This window comes from Haliotis rufescens, unplaced genomic scaffold, assembly GCF_023055435.1.
Source record: "Haliotis rufescens isolate VD_foot unplaced genomic scaffold, xgHalRufe1.0.p SCAF_4, whole genome shotgun sequence".
Lineage (NCBI taxonomy): Eukaryota > Metazoa > Mollusca > Gastropoda > Lepetellida > Haliotidae > Haliotis > Haliotis rufescens.
This window is the reverse complement of record NW_025964112.1, coordinates 61,056,363-61,079,533: the sequence shown is the minus strand read 5'-3', so window position 1 is coordinate 61,079,533 and position 23,171 is coordinate 61,056,363. Positions and strand designations below refer to the sequence as shown.

At 39.7% G+C, this 23,171-nt stretch overlaps 2 protein-coding genes and 1 non-coding gene across 3 annotated transcripts; 2 read left to right on the top strand and 1 right to left on the bottom strand.

Annotated features, from left to right (window-relative positions):
- Positions 1 to 4,439: 4,439 nt before the first annotated feature.
- Positions 4,440 to 9,885, bottom strand: LOC124116106 (translin-like). Its single transcript, XM_046477334.2, has 6 exons — positions 9,739 to 9,885; positions 8,738 to 8,831; positions 7,825 to 7,921; positions 6,701 to 6,816; positions 5,934 to 6,013; positions 4,440 to 5,046 (listed from the first exon to the last, which is right to left on the bottom strand). Exons 1-6 carry the CDS (start codon positions 9,811 to 9,813, stop codon positions 4,807 to 4,809), a joined length of 702 nt encoding a protein of 233 aa, XP_046333290.1. The 5' UTR covers positions 9,814 to 9,885; the 3' UTR covers positions 4,440 to 4,806.
- Positions 9,886 to 10,066: 181 nt separating this feature from the next.
- LOC124116108 (RING finger protein 32-like) lies at positions 10,067 to 22,932 on the top strand. The gene is made up of 9 exons (XM_046477337.2): positions 10,067 to 10,152; positions 11,969 to 12,131; positions 12,711 to 12,794; positions 15,232 to 15,374; positions 16,262 to 16,294; positions 16,737 to 16,861; positions 18,363 to 18,471; positions 20,044 to 20,208; positions 20,546 to 22,932. Exons 1-9 carry the CDS (start codon positions 10,108 to 10,110, stop codon positions 20,963 to 20,965), a joined length of 1,287 nt encoding a protein of 428 aa, XP_046333293.2. The 5' UTR covers positions 10,067 to 10,107; the 3' UTR covers positions 20,966 to 22,932.
- Positions 19,067 to 19,182, top strand: LOC124116136. Its single transcript, XR_006858073.1, has one exon. It is a non-coding gene; the product is annotated as a U5 spliceosomal RNA (small nuclear RNA).
- Positions 22,933 to 23,171: the final 239 nt, after the last annotated feature.

The window sequence follows — 23,171 nt, the reverse complement described above, 5'->3', positions numbered from 1 at the left end:
CTGGCACTACTGGGGTCAATGTTGGTTCAGTGCATCTTAACTGACCAGTCCACAAGCAAGCTGTCCGCAAAGATGGGTTTCCAGAATGTTGACACCAGATCAGAAGCTGACACTACTGAACATATCGATGCATTTGGTCATGTACACTGAAACACTTTGAAAACGCATATAATTAATGTTTTGGTAATATTGGGCAAAATGGCCACAAAAAATCAAATTAAGTTCTTCTGGGTATTTAGGCTTGAGATCATCCAACACAACAATGTCGTCGTACGGGTTCGAATCTAATTTTATGTGTTTAGAGATGGACGTGAGCACAAAACGCATCTTTCTGATTTCGAGCTAAAGTTGATCGTGCGTTTTCAAAGTGTTTCAGCATAGGTGGATGCGGTAATCCTGGATGAAGCGTGGGTCCATCACACTGATCCAGTCGTCAGTTGGCAACGTCTTGGGTTCAATCTTCTGGGGCAGTAGTGAGTGAGTGAGTTGGGTTTAACGCCGCTTTTAACATTATGCCAGTTTTATCACGGCGTGTCAGCTTAATGTAGGAGGAAAGCCCGAAGTGATGCAGGTCTCAGACGTTTACCACTTCGCTGAAACCCACGAGTTATGGTGCTGACAAACCTAGAAACATAATCGGGGCGAACCGGGATTCGAACCCACAATCATAGGTTTCTAGCGTGCCCAAGGGACGCAACTCTGCACAGCGACACCCGTGCCCCCTCTTCTGGGACAGTAAGGGGATGACTTTGAAGAATTAGCTGCAACGAGATCAGACTATCAATGGACACTACTGTATCACAGACTACGTCAAGCTATCAAGGCAAAACGTCGAAGGAACATCCGGTCAGGTATGCTTCTGCTTCAAGACAATGCGTCTGTGCACACTTGAGGTGACAGTGGCTGCAGCTGCAGATCGGGACTGAATTATTTCCTCCTGCCCCTTATTCCCTCCTACTCAATTCACGCCTGCGCGGTACTTTTTACCACATTCGTCACCACTCGCCCCTTTCCGTAACCTGCAAGAAGGCTTGTCCCGGAATAACACGAGTTGGTCACGAATGTTTTCACCAGTAACGACGAGGCGATTAATGCTATCGAGGCTTTGGGTACCGCCATGTGGAGACTTTCATACGGTTGAGATACCAAAGCTGGAGCATCGCTAGACCAAGTGTCTTTAGGTCAAACTGGATTATACTGAAAATTAATATGTGAACAATCTTGATTCTAAAGGAATGTGTCGCCACGAACTTTCAATCTCATTAAAGTCAGTTCTTTTACTCAAGTGATATACCATCTTCCCAAGGCAAGGGAGTTAACAGACTATAAAAGTCCAGTTTTCACAAACTGGACTTGTTAAATACTATAGTCAGTCCACTCCCTTGCCTCTTGAAAATGGTGATATACCTCTGTCTGTCAAGATCTGACGAACCCCCCATAGCGGGTCGTGCCAGCTAACCCTGAGCGAAGTTTAACCGCCCAATCTATATTAAGGGTGAATGGGTTCTGGAGCTTATCAGCTTTCTAAAGTCGATTCGGCAAGTTCAATCTTAGCAAGAAAAACGCCAAAGAACACAAAGATACCTTCAATAGTACACCCTTTAGAGCGTAGATGCCATGTCGCGTTTAGAAACATGATATATAAAGTACCCACAATACTATAACGTGGCTTTATGTTTTTTGCATTCGGAAGTCCCCGATTATATTCGTTTTCGAGATACAGAAATCAGATATGCCTTGTCATAATGCTTCGCTCACTTGCACCGAGAATTGGCTGAGTAGATAGTAAACCTGAAACAACCACCTATATGGGGGGGGGGGGGGGGGGGGGGTGTTCAGATCTTCCCACAGCGAGGTATCATTATGGTGTACCTGATTTAATGGGATTGCGAACGTTTTTGTTCATCCTCGTATACACAAGACCCTGAGTTAATGGATGACACCTTCTTCCTTGATGAGCTCTTCGTTTCGGTATGCCAGCTCATTCAGGTTCACCATCAAGACAGGGATATACATAGGATAAGGGCAGTTTTAATAGCATTGCTGTGTTGGCTCTTCACGGGGAGCGTTACACACACGAGTAAACATGTATACTGTATACAAGTGTGTATAATGATCGCATGGTCTAAGTCGGTTCTTTCTCTCGGGCTACAAACAAACACGTACACTTGTATGCACATTGCGTGAGTGGCTGGTCAGCAGGACGTGTTTGCCCTTTGAGCAAAAACCTGGTGTCATAACTGATTGTCAGTGATCCATTCGCATAATTTTCACCATTATTTTGCCTTTTACGCCCAATGGAATCTGTTTCGGTAGATACTCGAGACTGATTATCTTCTGGCGTAGACGTTTTATATTTAAATAGTCTCCGATGACGTAGGGACATCGTGACCCGGACAACCATTTCAGCGGTCAAATGTGTGTTTGTTTTATAACGCTGCACTCAGCAATATTCCAGCTATGTGACCTGACAGTCCAGTGATTGACATCATGAGCATCTATCTACGCAATTGGGATTCAATTACAGTCATCAACCTGACCTCCCGATCCCCATAGTCGCGTCTTACGCCAAGCATGGGTTGCTTAGGAGCTATTCTAATCCGGATCTTCACGGGTCCACCTCTTACGCCAAGCATGGGTTGCTTAGGACCTATTCTAACCTGGATCTTCACGGTCCGCCTCTTACGGCAAGCATGAATTGCTTAGGACCTTTCTAACCCGGATCTTCACGAACCGCCCCTTACGGAAAGCATGGGTTGCTAAAGACCTATTCTAACCCGGATCTTCACGGTACGCCTCTTACGGCAAGCATGAATTGCTTAGGGCCTATTCTAACCCGGATCTTCACGAACCGCCTCTTACGGAAAGCATGGGTTGCTTAGGACCTATTCTAACCTGGATCTTCACGGTCCGCCTCTTACGGCAAGCATGAATTGCTTAGGACCTATTCTAACCCGGATCTTCACGAACCGCCTCTTACGGAAAGCATGGGTTGCTTAGGACCTATTCTAACCTGGATCTTCACGGTCCGCCTCTTACGGCAAGCATGAATTGCTTAGGACCTATTCTAACCCGGATCTTCACGAACCGCCTCTTACGGAAAGCATGGGTTGCTTAGGACCTATTCTAACCTGGATCTTCACGGTCCGCCTCTTACGGCAAGCATGAATTGCTTAGGACCTATTCTAACCTGGATCTTCACGGTCCGCCTCTTACGGCAAGCATGAATTGCTTAGGACCTTTCTAACCCGGATCTTCACGAACCGCCCCTTACGGAAAGCATGGGTTGCTAAAGACCTATTCTAACCCGGATCTTCACGGTACGCCTCTTACGGCAAGCATGAATTGCTTAGGGCCTATTCTAACCCGGATCTTCACGAACCGCCTCTTACGGAAAGCATGGGTTGCTTAGGACCTATTCTAACCCGGATCTTCATGGATATATACCGGAAACTATGGCAAATTAGTTTAGAACCTAGAACACCAGTAGTCAATATAATGTATGTCATGTACATGTGTAAGAACACTTCTGCACAGATTCATAAGTTGCATTGAGAATTATTAAACTCCTAATGTGGCGTTAATAATTATGCAATGCGTTAATGATAATAATAATTCTGTATAAATAGTTTATACAAGTTTATTTATCTTGTTCTCCAGAAACCATGCACTGTTTTTGCGCTGTTTTCGTAGAGAGATCGATTCAAATTCTCGACATGACATGGTTCCATAACAAATAACCATCTGCGCCTAAGCTGCTTATTTCTGTCTGTACACACTCCAGTCTGGACCCAGGAGAGAACATCTGCATTAAAGTTAATACCGATGTCGTATTGCGCAAATGCCTCCTACGTATTTGTTCTTGAACCATCCCTTGCGAATGCACGAAATCAGATCGAAAATAACCTCTTTTCATCGGCTTAAAACAGAAAAATTTCAGCCACATCACGGAGGTTTGCAAGGTGTTACCCAACGTCATGTCTGCTAAAGTGATCATCCGTCCAAAACTTCTAGTGTTTTAAACTAACTTTACGCATTTACAAGGGTCGGTGTTCGATTCTGTATTTGAATAATTACCACCAAAAGCACAACTATTTAACGTTTTTGAATTTTATTTATTTATCAGAGAAAGTCAAAAGCGTTGGTACTATGTGAGGTGAGATAAAATGGGGTTTGAGGTCACGTTAAAGATGATTCACTAATACCGCGTTGTGTGGTGCATGCTTGCCTGTTGGTGCAGGCTTTTGTTCTATCCGGACTAATGCCGATCTTATAGTACCAGCCCACTGAGATACCATGTTGCAGTTTGACATGGATATTATTGGGGCTATTTCTTTCAAAAAATAATTTGTAAAACAATAAAGTTTCTTTCATGTTTTGGGCATTTTCAGAAACAAAAAGTAAAGGAATCAGCTCGAACCAGATAAACAAGCACAGGGTCAAGAAATATTGTTTAATAATTAATTGATAATAGCTTCAATTCAGCTGTTAATCAACATAAACCAGCTGCAGTTGTATCATCTTGGAATAAGCTGCTGCTGAATCAATAAATTAGTCCTCACAAATGATCTGTTATGAACAGAGTGTCTTCTCACTGGAGTGAAGAACAATCTTGAACAAAAACGGAACTTCTGAAAAATGATTGTTGTGGTTAAGAAGCTCCCCATACTCAATAAAACATGTCTCAACAGCAAGGTGGTCTGTTCCGATGTACATGGCACTGGTTGTCACCCACAAAGCCTGAGAGACCTCAGGTCCCCTGAGTGACCCTGTCACAACATGGAGGGATCCGTCTCGTGCTGACCATCACTCAGAGGGTTTGTGGGTGGACTTCTGTTCCTGGGGCACAAGTCCTCGAATTGTCAAGTCATAAACTACTTCCTCAGACTTCTTCAAATCATATTTCAGGGCATCAAATCTTTTACGTAAACTGTCATTTTTCAAGTTCAAAAGTCTGAATCCTGAATCGAGTTCTCCCACAAATCGGGCGATTCTCACTGGCCTCCCATAATCCCCAGCAGTCACCGAGTTCACTGCTAGTCGAGACTGAAAGAAAGGAATCAATATGAGGATGTAAAATAGTTAACAGAGTGAGTGAGTGAATGTTGTTCAACACTGCAATCAGCAATATTCCAGCAGTGGTCCATAAGTAATTGAATCTGAACAGGCAATCTAAATGACTGAAGACATGAGCGACAATCAATGCCATTGGGGCACCCACCATCAGCCCACAGAGTCTGTTCAGCCCGATGCTCTGTAGTATATTTGATCCCCTGGATCCTTATGGTGCAATTTACAAAGCCGTTCCAATTGCATGAAATAATCCATTCAACCTTTGCAAATGAAACACCTCTCATATTACCAGTATACATAATTATGTTCACCATAGACAGAAAACATTATACAGAAAGAAACAAGAAAGAAGAAAGTTAAACTGGGTCATGACTATAGTCAATACTTTTGAGTAATCAAAACCAAATTTGGCCAAAATAAATTATGAATTTGGAAAATACTTTGGTCAATCAGAGGTTTCAAATCACAATAACTACCTCTTATTGAAACAACTGATTGATGGCTGCATCACCACAGAAGTACTCACAACAAATAAAACAGTACTTCTTTTTCTGTCATTGTTGATAGGCCAATTAAAAAAATGACTGATATGTTGGTTTGTTGGTTGTTTTTTTGTTTAACGCCGCACTCAGCAGTATTCCAGCTATAGGACGGCGGTCTGTAAATAATCGAGTCTGGACCAGACAATCCAGTGATTTATATCATGAACATTGATCCACCCGATCCCGTTAGTCGCCTCTTACGACAAGCATAGTCGCCTTTTACAGCAAGCATGGGTTGCTGAAGACCTATTCTACCCCGGATCTTCACCGGTCAACTGACATGTAGAATTATGGGTTCACGCCACTCCCTTGACTCACCAGTTCACTGGCCAGCTGTAACAAGCCCATGAGGTAGTCATCAAGGTCAATATGGAAACCCTCACCACGCTGCATTTTTACTGAAACAAAGTACCACAGTTGCCCTACACACAAATCTAATATCTTGACCTGTCAGTTTGTTTTCCTTGATTTATTCCACGTGCATATATTCAACTCTGTAATCAAATACAACATGGCAGAAAGTCAACAGTAACCAGTCCAAACTGGTGCAAGGAGGACATGGAATACTGGGTCCAGGATAAAATAAGCAGCTGTGAAGTTATTATTGTTGACATATTTTTTTCATAAGAATTAACTTCAATCTGTTTTTTAGCCTATGGAAATATAAATGTAAAAAACGGTGTGCAGATTTACGCAAAGTTTTTATTGACGAGGGCCCATGTTTATGCCTCCATAAAGACAAAAAATATTAAAGTCAATTCTAAGATAGATCCATGGTTGATTGGTTGGTTGGTTGTTTCTTATTTTACGCCATACTCAGCAATATTCCAGCTGTATGGCGGGTGTGTGTAAAAATAATTGAGTCTCAACCAGGCAATCCAGGGATTGACAGCATGAGCATCGATCCACACAATTGGGATATGATGACATGCATCAACCAAGTCAGAGAGCCAGACCACCCAATCCTGTTATTCGCCTCTTAAGACAAGCATGGTCGCCTTTTACTGCAAGCATGGGTTGCTGAACATCTATTCTACCTTGGGAAATAGATCCAGGACTTCTATTATGACAGTGACAAGACCCACCTCCCAACATGGCTGCGGAGTCCTCCCTGGAGATGAGAGCTTCCTTCTCCAGGTAGACAATGTACGCTGACAGCCCGGTCAGTCTCTGGCTCACAAACCTCCAGTGGTCATGAAATCTGAATCAGGCATAAAACTAATGCAATACTCCATCTCACATGTTTAGCAATCACAGTTTGTTTTTCATACCGTGATATTTTCAGAGATTGATTGTTTGAATTATTGATGCATTGCAGATGTTGGTATCTAACCCTTGCATGGACATGTCATATGTAGGCTACTATCACTAGACCTTCGGCCCTTGTTGTGATGAGCCGAACTCTAACCACCATGCTAACCAATCACCCCTCCGATTCTGAAGTATGACACTTTACAGATATTTATAGTAACTGTTAACTGACAGTGAATCCATTAACACAGCTGAAATCTTCTAATCTAAAGCAATATAAAGGCAATTGAGTTGGGTTTAACATCACTTTGAACAATATTCCTATTATATCACAGCATGTCAGCTTGATGTGGGAGGGACTAGAAACAAGACTGGGACGAAACGAGATTCGAAAATACGATCAATGTCATTAAATTCAGATCTGAGTTCTCACGACCGCTATACAAAGATCTGAGGATATGCCATTACAGGTCACGTTAAAACGACCTTTTATCCAACCAATCAGAGCGTTGCTTACCCTATCAGGAAAGTGACAGTCAGAATGTGTTTTCTAATCATGCAACCTTGAAAAGGTTCACACTGGGTATTTCAAATGACAGTTGCTGGATGTTAGACGAACATACATTATCAGCCATCTATTAGACATTCAAGGACGTTCTTTTATTCAGTTTTCAAAATTATAATCAAGAATTTTGTCAAAATATTTTTCACTGTATAGCCTGGAATGGAAGTCGCCAGTTTGAAACTACTGCAGAATAGCTTGGCTAATGTCAACTTCTTGTTAGTCATTTCACTGGTCGGTCGAAGTAAGCGAAAGTCTCTTCTAACATGACCTGTAATGGGGTGTCCTCAGATCTTTGTTTAGTGGTAGGGAGAACTAAGATCTGATTTGAATGAGATTGCCCCACAATCATAGATTTCTTGCTTCCCCAAGGGTTGCAACTCGTCACATTCTCACCTATAGTACTGATCTTGAGGCACCTTCTTGGACAGATTACTGAACTGTTCTCGAACTCGTTCAAACCGCTCCCTTGCCTTTTCACACAATGTTGGGACTACATGGCAACAGATAAATCCCAATCACTCACATTTCTAAATTACATTTTTGAAGCATGAACAAGGAGCAGTTTACAAATTAAGATTCAAATAAGTAAAATAAAAGACAAAAGGCATAATGAAATAAAGACAATAAAAAACAGGAAAATACATGAACTTATCACTTGTCTAAGACTTAAGTTCACAGCGGGGCTATTACAATACCATTTGTCCCAGTGACTTCAGGCATGGAAAGTAACTTAAAAACAAAAACAGAACAGGGATAGTGGGAATTATTTTCTGCTAGCCATGCAAAAGGTCACTTGTCTTAATAAAGTAAGAAGACTTTCAAATTTCTATCTTCAATGAGCCATAAATTACATTCAAATATTAGGACTCAATCAGAAAAAGTCACTACACTGACTTTGGGACGCAGTTTTCACTGCAAAAACAATTTACAACATGTGTCAAAAACTTTACAGGCCCAACATGTTAGTAGAATTAAAATTTATTTGCCCAACATAATTTCTACTAGCCTTGGGTCTACGGGCGTTAATTTCCATTTCTGGACTTGCAAGATCAGGACGTGAAAGGGCAATGTTCAACCGTCATCCTGTCTTGTTTATCACATGATCTCACCATCATGTGAAAGTCATATCATGGCACATTGGCACAAGTAATGTGATGCACAGAAACGTTGTTGACTTGCAGTTCTAGATTTGTTGTTCTAGTTTGCAGTATTGACATGATCATGATGATGAATGCAGCTGCATGGTACAGCATGTACAATGTACAGTGTACTATTTTATCAGTTATCTTCTGATCACAATACTCACTGCCTTTGATGCCATCTTGTTGATGGACAGACTGTAGTAAAGTTTGAATTTCTCTGGCAGTTTGTTCAATATCCTTCACTTGAGACCTGATGTCCTGAAAACATCATTTTCATACTCATTAATTGTAATGATCAATATCAGTAAGTACTTTTGTTTATTGTTGCAAACAACAGTTCCATAGCTATCATAAAGTCTAGTGAGTATGGTTTTACGCTGCTTTTAGCAATATTCCAGCAACATCCGAATGGGGGACACCAGAAATGGGCTTCAATATTTGCCGCCATGAGGGGAATCAAACCCAGATCTTCATATTTTTTGGCATGACAAGCGAACGCTTTAACAACTAGGCTACCACCCCATAAAGCCGATATTGCATGAACATGATGAAGATAAAAGAAGTTTCAAATGGCAGCTATGGTCGATATGCAAGCCAAATAAAACAAGTCATAGTCCTACATGCTATTCTCATTTTGGCAACCTATGGAGAATGTACAAACGTGGCGTATAAAATCGCTGTTATAAGTAATATAACTGCATGGAACAGCCTTCCATATATAGACATGAAATATACCAAAGGTGCATGTGTGTCTTAGTGTCAATTCATGCAATTAAATAGGACCCATATACTAAAACATTGTTGAACTATGGTCCTGAGACTTTCTGATGAAAATCATCTGAGAATGTTTGATGCGGAATAATAATTTATTCTTGTGGGAAAGATGAAATCAAAGTGTATACAATGGCATAAATGTGAGACGTTTTGTGTGTTTGTGTGAAATATATAAATTTGTGAACAGGAAATTAAAAAAGTTGCTGTGTATAATATCATGGAGTCAATAACATAAATGGTACCGTTTTGATACAACCCTAGGAATCGACAGTACGACTGACATCCAACTATGATATTCTGCAACTGTCCAAGACTGGCAAAAGCTACTATGAGCCAGATCAATTTGTCAGCTTTCTTAACAATGAAACAATTCATGCAATTTGTGTCATGCCTCTCGAATTTCTTGCTCTTCGTTTATGTAATCTTGAAAAGAAGAAAATATCTGAGAAGTGGCATCTTGTGTCATGATTCGCTTTTGCAACCCCGTGGATAATGTAACGACCGAAAGACGCCTTGAAAACCGGAAGTCAACAACATGTGCCCGCTCGCGAAGATGCAAACTTTTTTGTTTTGTTTTCGTCATCAGTTAATATTGTTCTTATTGACACAAAACCTATCAAGACAGTATATGTCATGTAAAGAGAAGGGATTAATTTTTATAATTACAATTTATATTTAGTTATATGAGGATATTGAGTGCCGTACTTTCAACTGTGACTTCCGGTACGATGCACACACCCGCATCACAACACCGCATATAATGGATCCAAAGTCATACAAAACGTCCAAGGATCGCCACACAAAGGTTTTACGATGCTCATGATAACACAAATTACAGTTAGTCAGTCTGACGCGTTTGCCATCGCCTATAAATATTAGACTAGATGCTGTGGTTGTCATAATTACCATGGAAACATGTTTAGCACTAGCAGACGCTAAAAGTTAGAATTAAACTTCCAGTGTCCACAAGGCCTAATGAACGGAAAATGAGGCAATACTTGGAGACAATATAAGCATAGAAAATATTCTCTCTTTATTTTCAGTTTTACAGACATTGTTTTTAGCTTTTTATAGATTCTAGGTGTAGTGGCCATAAAATGTCCGATTCCCGTGATGGGATTCGAACCACGACCATCTGATCAGAAGTCGGACGCCTTGTCCACATGACCAAAGAGGTAAACCCCTCATCTGTGGTATGACTCCACGCGCTGCTACATACTCCCCCGTCAACAGAAGACACGTCCCGGGCCGCATAGTTGGGTACTGTGACTTATTTTGCTCAAATTTAATATGAACGCGCTCAGTCCCATGTTGGGCACAAATGTAGCAGCCATAAAATTTCCGATTCCCGTGATTGATTCGAACCACAGACTTTCTGATCAGAAGTTGGACGCCTTGTCCATATGACCAAAGAGGTTAACCTGACAAGGTAAGGATGGCATCTGTGGGATGACTCCACACCCTGCTACATAGGCATTTTGAGACCTTTCACTGAAATCCATTCAGTCTTATTGTTTCCTGTTAGGCTAAAAATACAGATTTCTTTTCTTTCAATGTTCTAAATTACAACACATTCTCCAACAATAATGCAAACATCGCATAGATCTAGATGTACGTACATGTATTTAGAAACCAGATGTACATAATATGTGTATAAAAAGTTTCAATTTGCGCTTGCGACATGTTTGTAAACATAGTGCTGTTTAATTCTAAAGGAAGGCACTACATTCTCGTACCTGTGCCTGATTAGATATGTTTTAGATTGTTAAAATTAATTATATTTAGTATCTACTAGCTATTATATGACTTGTTGCACATATACAAAATGTATGTTAATTGTGCTAACATTCTCCCGGGACATCAATTTGTGGTGTGCCCGGTCCATTAGCTCGCTCACTGGGCTGTCATATAGATCTTTACCTACTTTGTCACAGCTATTAGGCATTCTCTCATCCCTCACGCTTAAAGTAGGACATGTTTTCACTGTATCTCATCACATTAGAGAATGATCACCTTGTCCTGTATTTCTTGTAGAAATAATAGCAAAATACAAAACAAGGTCTGAAGTTTTCACAAGGTTTATTACCAATGCAGAACAAGAAGTCAAACAGGACTATGACCTTATTTGGGTAGATCTCGTCAGTGGTAATGCATTGTCATTTATTATTGTGAAAAACTGATTGTGAAACCTTTAATGTAAGCAATGATTTTGTAGAATGTGAGTGGTATTATGATGACCTGAATCCTACTTCCCAATAAGAAGCTCTGGAAGCTCTGTTGCATCATTATACAACACTCAGTACACTTGTCACTCACTCAGTTACTTCCCCTTTCAGACCTGTGAAGATTCCGGGGTAGAATAGGTCTTCAGCAACCCATGCTTGCCGTAAAAGGTGACTATGCTTGTCGTAAAAGGCGACTAACGGGATCGGGTGGTCAGGCTTGCTGACTTGGTCGATGCATGTCATCGATCCCAATTGCGTGGTTCGATGCTCATGATATTAATCACTGGATTGTCTGGTCCAGACTCGATTATTTACAGACCGCCGTCATATAGCTGGAATATTGCTGAGTGCGGCGTTAAACAACAAACCAACCAACCAACCAACTTCCCCTTGCAGGGTGGCAGTGACAATCTGGCACTGACTGCTGTAGCACTACAAGATCACTGGTCACGGACGCTGTCACTAGGTGTAACCCACGGCCCCCGCAGTGTGGGGCTCGGTCCAGCAGCTAGGGCCAAGCAGAGGAAATGTGTCAGGCCTGTTATTGACACAGGGAGATGTAAGTCAGTCAAACATTTTAATCGGCATTTTGAAGTTGGTAGTACATGTCTGTATTCTTTATGCACAACATTTCAACTTTTGTATTCTTTCTGCACAACATTTCAACGTCTGTAGTCTTTATGCACAACAGATGTTTCAACCTTGTGCATAAGGTCTATAGGTGTTGCAGTGTAGTGAATAAAGACTACAGATGTTGCAATGTTGTGTATAAAGAATACAGATGCACAACATTGCATCATTTACAGTCTTTATGCACGGCATTGCAATGTTTGTATCCTTTATGCAAAACATTTAAGAATACAGAGCAAATGGGCACCTGCTAAAGGGTAGTTAGTAGTCTCTAAATTATGTCAATATATATAATAATATATATGTTAGATATATATGTGCTTGACAATTGTGTTTTAGAAAAATGTGTACTGTAACGTGTTTGCCTACATTTTCATTTTCCCCAGCTTTGCCCCTGGGATGCTTTAGTATGATATGCTGATGATGCTGATGCTACGTACATCACAAGCAGAGACGACACAAAGTGAATACATTTCTTACCTTTAACAAATGTTTAACTTTGTTTTAGTTAGGCAAAAAGCAAAGAAAGCTTCTAAACCAGAAGTGGAAGAAGAATATGTCTTAGATGCCAAACCTCCTCCACTGACCTTGGGTATGTGTCACAGTGTTGATGACCATGATGCTGTCTTCTAGGATATTTCAAAGCTTTATATCCAGACGTACAAAGCACTATGTTAATTTTTTGTTATAACATACTTATGTGTTCTTCCACAAATAACCCTATAATACTGCTGCTGATGCCTCATTCAGCCAATTTTTACACTCACTCACTCACTCACTCACTAACTCTCACTAACTCTCACTAACTCTCACTCACTCACTCACTCACTCACTCACTCACTCACTCACTCACTCACTCACTCACTCACTCACTCACTCACTCACGCACTCACTTCACTCACTCACAAATATTACCCTATTCGACGTACGCGCCCCGCTAACATTTTGGCTAGTGAACAATCCCAATTAGCACCCCTTCCGATTGATCAATGTACACAAGACTTATTTTTGTGTGTATAATACGCACTCATGTGTTATATGCACCCTTAATTATGGGCAGTTAAATTCTTGAAAAATATTGTTGTATATAAACATTTCAGGGTGTCAGCATAAACCACAAAGTTTATGATCTTATAACTGTTTTTTTTCACCAAAATAATATTCTAATAAGAGCACCCTATTTCTAATTTATGAGAGCGCCCTGGGCACTTATAAAGTCAAATACGGTAATGTTTTTTTTTGTAATGCAACACATGATACCGGGTTGATCAGTGTGTCTAGTCAATGTTTTGTTCTGCTTAAAGATCTTAGCTGTAAAGATGCAAGATCAAATTATCATTGTCTTTCTATGGCAAATTTGTTTTTGTTTTTTTATATTCTGATGGAGAAATGTTCTATTTTTTTATTGATTATAATATTTAACCCACCTATCTTCATTTACTATACGCATGCAACTAATTGTGATGTCGTCATGTTGTGTGTAGACAGTTTGTCCAAGATCCAGGAATATGTTCCCTTCCAAAAGCAAATGAAGTTGTGTGTAGGATAAAACATGTCCAAGAGTTTTATGATATTTAAAACCTGAATCTGCGTGATAAAACCAAGAAGTGTCATGGGGTTCCTTGACCCTCAGGAAACGGGCATAAAATATGTGTTGCTCGTACTTGAAAAAGACATTCTTAAAAAGCATTGTGATTTATCAGCGCCTCTGTAACCTAGTGGTACAGATACGAAGGTTGCATGTTTGATCCTCGGGAATATAAAGGAAACATTTGTCATTTGTTTTACATTTCATTACATTGTGTTCAAATGCAAAATAAATTTCTAGCAAGAAACTTTTCATATGTTACAATCTAAACGGAAGTTGTATTAATATAATACGCGGGATATTATAACACATTATACAGCAAATGTGCCTAGGATATCATATAAAATCCCAGGGATATAACATCATCCCTGATTATAAGATTTAACCCCACTCGAGAACAATAGCATGATGTCACTGGAAGTTTATAATTTCAGGGTGTTTCCTTCTTGTTTTAATGCATACAGTCACATTTTTATATGTAGAGTGTAGGGCTGCAACGAATACACTATAAGGCGAATACGATTCGTATCATGAATATAGGGTAACGAATATGAATATTAATTCACGAATACAATAACAAGTTAGCAGTTGATGTATTATTTGTCAATATTCAGCATGTTCAGTGAGGCAACAACAACAACATTAATTATTTGACATGGTTTGTTAATTTTTAATATATTATTAATATATTATTCATTTATATACTACACTTATCCAGGTACTAGTATCTGCTCAAATGCAACAACGACCAGTAACCACAATACTGTCAAATTAAATAGTAAAAGAAATCTATGCATAAAATATGTTCTTACGGGTATTTTTTTTATGTAAATGCATATGCTTGCATATTCATAAATATTTGATTCTAGTGGGCACGAATAACAAATTCAATTCATGAATAGATACGGTTCGATGCACCGAATACGTGAGTGAATCATAACAGCCCTAGTAGAGAGATATATTCTTATCCAGCGTTAGAAATTGGCACTAGTCCTTTCGTCCTTGCCAAACTGCCCAATAGTTAAGGTATCCTAAGGACTGGTAGAAATTTGCCCTTTTATAGGGATTTACAATATGATGCTCATATTTTAGTCACTGGATTGTTTGGTCCACATATGATTATGTAAAGACCACTGTCACGTCACTGAAATATTGCTGGGTGCTGTATTAAACAACAAATAAACAAACAAACATATACATTCAACCATTGGTTTACCAAGGCATCGTGGATGGTGGCTGTACTTTCTTTTGCAATCAACCTAGCTTATTGATGGAATATTGCTAACTGCATTGTAAAACAGCATACTCTCTCTCCAATGTTTGTTTCAACATCATGCCTAGATCATACTGATTAATACATATACATACACATGTCCATAAATATCTGCTACATATCTTGCAATGATATCTGTTTAACTCTTTATGGTCTGCCTGTCCTCAGCACAGAAGTTTGGCCTGGTGGATGCGCCGGACCAGCCACTGTCAGAAGCAGAGTGGAAGAATGTCAAGGAGAAATCTAACAAACGAGATGACTCTCACCAGCCCTGTGTTATCTGTAAAGAAGACTTTGGACTTCAGGAACAGGTGACTTTCACTCATCCTACCATCATGTAAACATTTTGTAATAACTTACACAGAAAATTAACAGATTTTGATCAAATTTGGCCTACTGATGATCCATAATGAAAGGCAGGTCAAATTCACTAAGAATCCATCTTCCCGAGGCAAGAGAGTTAACTGACTATAAAAGTCCAGTTTCCACTCTTGCAGAACTAGGCTGGTATTATGGAGTTACATTTTGGCTGGACTAACGAGTCTGTGCATAGTCCAATCAAAATTGCGCACCGAAATCAAAATCTGGTTTGTAAACTCTCGTGCAGATTTAGGTTGATTGCAGGATTTGCAAAGCATGTGCACCGCCAACTCGTTGTCAGCAGATATTTTCCAAATCTTTTCATGTTTTTAATCAAGGTGCATGTGATTTGATGCATTTCGCGATGTAAGACCCGTTTTATCACAATATAGATACTGATTATCGATCAGATCGTCCTGACTCGGCACCACCATTTTGAGTGAAGCAAACGCAAGTGATACGAGAGGTGGTATCTGATTGGTCCACCGTAGAGGCTTAGAAGGGACATAACTGGTGGCGCTACGATCGAGCCCAGTAATTCCAGCTTAGTTCGGCAAGGGTGGAAACTGGACTTTTAAAGTCAGTTAACTCTCTTGCCTCGGGAAGATGCTAAGAATCATGAGCACACGAAAATTGGCTTGGGACTAGTTTTCTGACAATAAACTCCACAAACCTTACTGTATTTTCATCCAGATTTGATCGATGATTCTTTATAAAACACATTGTCTTAAACAAGCCTGGGGTTGGTTTCAAAAGTAAAACTTCAACAAACATTGACCATAAGAAATTTGATTATTAAATTTATTTCAAATGTACGAGGTATCTATGTATTTTTCAGGTTCTGCTTTCCTGTACCCATGTATTTCACCGGGTGAGTCATTTATTTTGTTTATTCTTTGTATGCTTGTATGCCAATCTCATTGTATATCCACCTACCTGTGTAAATTCATCAATGTTTAACCCACCAGTGTCTATATCAGCAATGTTTATCATTCTTGTCACTGATCTTGAATTTTGTTCTGTTTTAACTTTTTGACAGTTCAGTATGAAAAAGTAAGTCATTTGTGGATCATTTGTTGCACATTGTGCCACAAGAACTGTCACCAGAATCACTAGAATTAAGCAAGGATTAACCACTTGGTGGCTACTGTTTTAACTTTTTGACAGTTCAGTATGAAAAAGTAAGTCATTTGTGGATCATTTGTTGCACATTGTGCCACAAGAACTGTCACCAGAATCACTAGAATTAAGCAAGGATTAACCACTTGGTGGCTACTGAGTTCAGGTAATATGTTCTGTTGTGAATGTTCCAGGCATGTCTACAAGCTTTTGAGAGGTTTACTGGGAAGAAGACATGTCCCATGTGTCGACGTGAACAGTATCAGACTAGACTTATACACGAGGGCGCCAAGCTTCACAGACTCACCTGCGTCACTAGGTGAGCTGATGCCAATCATTACCATTTGGGCAGAATCATTACAATAGTTTGAAACAAATTCTTCCAATACCATTATGTGAAATAGCGTATTCGACGTAGTTAGCCCCCCACTCTAATAAGCACCCATGGCGACATGGGCAGATACAGCTTTTTTTAAAAGGGGGGGTGCACAATTAAGATCTATTTATTGTCTTTGGTGGTAATTTATACAGAAATACAGATTTTTTTCGAAATAAAAAGGGGGGGTGCACACCCCCGCACCCCCCCTCTGTATCCGCCCATGGGCGATATTTGCTAATATATTGGCTAGTGAACAATACCAATTAGCACCCCTTCCGATTGATCAATGTACACAATACTTATTTATTAGCGTATAATACGTACTCGTATGTTATATGCACCCTTAATTATGGGCATTTAAATTCTGGAAAAATGTATCTCTCGTATATAAACATTTCAGGCTGTCAGCATAAACCATGAAATTTATCTTTCAACTCTGTCTTTATCACCAAAATAATATTCTAATAAGAGCCCCCTATTTCTAATTTTGAGAGCGCCCTGGGCGCTTATTACGTCGAATACGGTTTGTTACAAATTTTGTCAAAAGAAATTACAGGTTATTTGAATTAGTACATTTAGACCTCGCTTCAGGCTTTATTACATAATGAAGTGATGCGATGGTTTATAGATTTGGAAGAGTTTGGTTCGCACGTGGTTCCGTGTACAGCACACAAGTCACAAATCAGGTGAAGCTTATGAAGCAACGTTGGCTACAGAGTGTAGTTTATGGGTGACTATATTTGTCAACTTGACTCCAGAGAATTTCTAGGGCTTCTGTCCTGCCCCACACTAAAGCACGTGTTACATGTGGTGTCTCCATAGACAAGTGACTTTTTTCGGAATATACCTATGGTCACCCAGCAGTGAATGGGTACCCAGTAGGATGAGAATGTGATGTGACTGTTAACCTTCTAGCACCTCACAGGCAGCATGGGTTCAATACTCCCTGGGGAGTTGAGAATGAAATCTGGTGCACACTGATCCATTGAAAGAGCTAACTATAATCTTTGAGCTATGATTGTGGGAAGTCTATATCAAACATGTGGGTTCCAACAGTTACGCTTTGTGGAAGTACATGAGGCTAGTTAGTAAAAGGTTTTATCTGAATACCAGTCTCAGTCCTCCTCCAGCAGCTACCCCCCCCCTCCCCATTGGGATGTCAGAGAAGAGTAGGTCCCCGGCATCTCCTCTGCTTGTTGTAAGGGCCACCTGACAAGGATCTGGTGGTCAGGCTTAGTTCCTTGGCTGACTGTGTGTCTTCATGCCACAATGACATGGATCTGGTTTGTGTGGTCTAGACTTTATTTTGTACATTTTGTACAGCTTTCATTGATATATGCACACTGTTCAGTCACTCTCTTTTTTAAATGCCTTTAAAGGTTGAATTAAGTTTGATGTTCGGAGGTATGTTGTTGACCCATGTCTGTCATTTTGTGTTCAGGATTCAAGCAGCATGGCGCGGCTATGTTGTTCGATGTTGGTACCGTAAACTGAGGGAGACACATCCACCAACTGATCCCAAACTCAGAAAGAAATTCTTTGAGGACAAGGTACAAAGAATGACCTTTGATTTTGCTAAGTCTTCACTTGGACTTAGGCACCAGTACTTTACAACCTTGATGTGATATACTGTAAGATGTGGGTTACTGCATTTATTTCACTGAAACTAATCTAGATGGCGTTCAACTTAGAAATGTTTCACTGCAAACAAAAGTAGAAAATGATTTATGCATACATAAATGTTTAAGGGAAGATTTATGTCAAATGTGGGACATTGTATCTTCAAGTCAAGGATGCAGCCATAAAATCATTTCACTGAGTGAACTCCCTTGATTTTTGCCACGCTGTGCGCAGAAGTAGGTCACACTCTGGTGAGCATAAGCTGTTTGTTGTTGTCTGGCAGGGTTTAAACAAGAGGTCAAACAATGAGGTTATGCACCAAATTTGCTCTATCATAGTATGAATACATGAGACAATTATTTCACAACTGTCACATAACATCTGTCAATATGATCATTACAAACAGTTCAGGAGTTAATGTTAAATAGAATTAATTATCACAACTCATGATGATATGCAAATTCAGAAAATCTACTTACTGTAACAATTATTGCTATACATAATCTATAACATTGAAATTATTTGGCACTCTGGTTTCTCTTCACCTCGCATAAATCTTTCGCCTTTTACTAAAGATTTCCGTGGGGAGGAACAACTCAATGAGTCTATAGACTTATTTTTTAAACCCTACTTTGTAGGGTACACATACACCAATGAAAGAACAGAATGAACTGGGTTGGAAATAAATCCATCATGATGTCCCAAATAATAATCCCTCCGAAGGCAGGGATTTAGGTGAAATTCGGTTTTAAAGTCACATTCAAGATTATTGGGCTAATGAAATGAAATTGCATGTGTCTGCTTGTGCTAGTTTGGACTAATGCTGGTTACAGTGTGCTGACTCCCCTTAATGCGGAGCGCCAGCAGAGTCTCTGGTGCCATGCAGGGTAGCAACAAGAACCATCTTTTAACGTCATTTGGTATACTGCTGTTTTCTGTACCACAAATCTGTAAAATACACAAGAAAATTTGGACTATCATGTAAATTTAGTCTTAGTAGGGGGCGTTTATAAAGATTATTTACAGATTGGCCTTGAAGTTGATCATGGAACACTTATTGAAACAGAGCACTTAATATGGTGAATTCATAGTATTTATATTTGCCCAGTATATGGACCAACCCAAACAAGTTGATGCCAAATATAGTATAAAATATTACTATTATCAAAATATATTTTATCTGTATTTCAACCTGCGCATGCTGATTAGTTAGAAAAAAATAAACTTCAGCAAAGTGTGGCCTGTGAGTAGGTGCATGATCGCATAACCAGATTAGAATTAGATTGAGGCTGGGGTCTAGAGAATGACTTGACCAAATATTGATGATTTCAACTGAATTCAACCTGTCATTGAATTTGCAAACTCAACCCATGTATGTTAGTATGTAAGCTGTATATTAATCTCCATTTTTGCTCCTGTAGTAATTTAAGACAAGCTTATACATGTCTATTATTGTTTTTACAGAGGAATATTTTGTTGATTGTGCTACCCATGTTTTCTAGCTGCAGACAATCACAGACCGAATGGTGCGATCATGTGACTTTAATGTCGGGGACTTCCTGTCAGAGATTGACAGAAGTCTGAAAGCAAGTCGTGATGTGTTCCGAAACTTTGACGCAATGTTCACCCAGATCACAGAGGAGGAATGGGACAAGATACAACTAAAGGTACAACAGTCTGGATCTAAAAACACTGTCTATATCTTCAGCTATAGTCCATGTGGGATTGCTTCCCTCTACGACGCCACCAAAGAATTATGCAGGGTGTGAGATCCTATGTTGTGGTCATGACGTCCTATACGGTGCAGACAGAGTGGACATATGGATTTCAAATTCTTTATTCTTTCACTGCAACATTTAGGTATAGGTACTAGTACCCTTTGTCCAGACAGATATATGATATATTTCCACTCCTGAGGGTGACAATATCATAACTATTTCATTGCCAACTCCATACTAAATGCATTAATGGCCTTCACCATAGTTCATTTGTGTTTTTCCACAGGCTGTCGAGCGCGGTCATGGCGACTGCCCAATCTGCCTGACATCCCTCAAGACCAAAGGACTCACAACTGAGACTCAAGAAGCCAAGAACACAACGTCAAAAGGAAGAAAAACTCCCAGAAAAAAACAAAATCCATTACTAATACTTCAGAACTATCCATTGCCTAAATCAAAACCTGGAAATATCCAAGAAAGCCTGAGTATGAACAGTGTTGAGACTGGGACTTCTCCTCGAGTGACTGATCCTGAAGCAGGTCCTGGAGGTGACAGGAGTAGTCGGACCACGGTGTTGTTGTCCTGTTCCCACGTGTTCCATGAGACGTGTCTCGACATGCTAGAGCACCTGGCTATGGGGGAGATCAAGAGGACCTGTCCTGTGTGTCGCACTGCGTACCAGAAGAAAGTCATACATCTAGCATGACAATGGGGCAGACACCATGAACTGAATCCACAATTCACTTCTGACTAGTTGTCTATGTAACATCCGGGGAGACAACTACTGCTAGTCCTTACAACTTTCAGTAATCATTAGTAGTCTAAAACGTCACAGACTATTCATTGGCTGTGAAGAACTCGTGGTTGTGGGATCTGCACATGTACAAACCAGTCACTCCACACCATTTGTGTTAGGGAAAGGGGGGAGGTTTAAACCATCAGTGACAAAAGACCATCAACTTATGGAAGAATATTTTTAGCTGGATTATCTGAAAGTCGTAAGAACTAGGCTCTCCCTTGGTAACACGTTTGTCCCAGGACCCCCCAATAGTAGTCGCTAACAACAGGTATAGGGCGTTGGGAACCTCAAGGGGCGTGTTTCTTCCAGCGTCAGTACCTCAATGTATTGTCACTGTTTCCTGATTGTGACACCTGACAGAAATGAAATGTTCATATTTTAGGATCCCAGTCCTTGTAATAACCCAAATACAAATTGGAGATTATAGAGATTCCTTATGCATGTTACAGATCAAAATACATACTATGGAAGAAAAGCTCAACATGACCAGTCATGTGGAACAGTCATGTTGCAGTTCAGATCAAAACACTTCAGTAGATGAATACTCATAGGTACTGCATTTCTATATAGCTTATGACCAGTGCCAAAATATACTAGTATACAAGAAACAGATATTGTGGCCAAAGTGATGTTGACAGGCTGTAGACTTAGCATATCATGACAGTGAAAGTTGGAGACTGTTAGCAAGGGTTTGAAACTTGTGTTGTCATTAGTCCTTAGGATGATATAAGTTGTACTAGATTGTATTGTTTCTATTGATACATAACTATCATATATTTGGTTGAGACTGTACAACTAGTGCTGGTTTCTAACAATCAAGTCATGTGCAGTGTACACTCATAAGGCCACTTTATAGAACAGCCCAAGTGGAATGTGGCTTATGTATTGTTCCAAGAGTGTAGCGCCTTACGATTTTTGTGATTGCCAAAATATCACTTTTCTTCTTTTCCTTCATAGTGCAACAAGAAGTCAATATGTTTCTCTATGAATATGATCGTTAATGAAAATTAGCATGTTGGTTACATCTTGTGTGTACATTATTCCAGTTAGACTTGATACATTTTACAGTTGTGGTTTGGAAAATGACATTTTAGTCCATTATTGTGCCATTCCTGTGTGAGTTCTTTATTTAATGTCAGGTGTGTTTCACTATTGTCCGTGTGTCACTGTGTATTTTGAACTTTGGCTCATGTATGATCATCGACCTTCATATCACACTGGGGCGGTCAAGTAGCCTAGTGGTTAAAGCGTTTGCTCGTCACCCCAAAGACCCGGGTTCGATTCATGACATGGGTACAATGTGTGAAGCCTATTTCTGGTGTCCCCCGCCGTGATATTGCTGGAATATTGCTAACAGCGGCGTAAAATCATACTCACTCACTCATATCACACTACTCTCTGTTTCATGTATATCATAGTGTCTTTATATCTTCCAAGCTATACTGTCTTTACAAACAGATTCACTGTGTTCAAATGGGTAGTGAACTCTGTCTGTTTGTACATCTCAGTGCCATTACAAACTATTTGAGCTAAACACAAGTATACTGAGCACATGATTCATAAATGTTGACATTGAGTAAAGTAGGGAAGATGAGCTTTCTGCATGAATGGTCAATACTCTTGTTCTTGAGTTACTTGTGTATACTGAAATTATAAAGTGACTCTGACAAAATTGTGTTAGCCATCTTTCATTCTTTCCGGGACATGAACAACTAACAGGACATGAATTTAGGGAATATGAGAGTGGCTGCAAGAATATATGACCAGTGAGCACAGACGTTTTTGTTATATGAAAACTATGTGTCTGCCTTACAGTGGGTAGCAGTAGATGAATTGCTCCTTGTTTTGGTAACAAAGCATATGGTATAACTGCATTTCACAAAACTGTTCTGGACGATATCTTCCAAAATGCCTGTCAGAGTTAAAAATGGAGTGCCTGTTTCCTCTCATTACTCTACATGAAGGACATGAGTCATTATTGTGATAAACTTTGTTTATTATTATTCATTAACGCAATCACATATACAAAAGTATATTACAACTTTACACAATGTGAACATATTAAAGTTGTATTAAATATGTACTTTCATTACAGTTCTACATCAGTTACAAT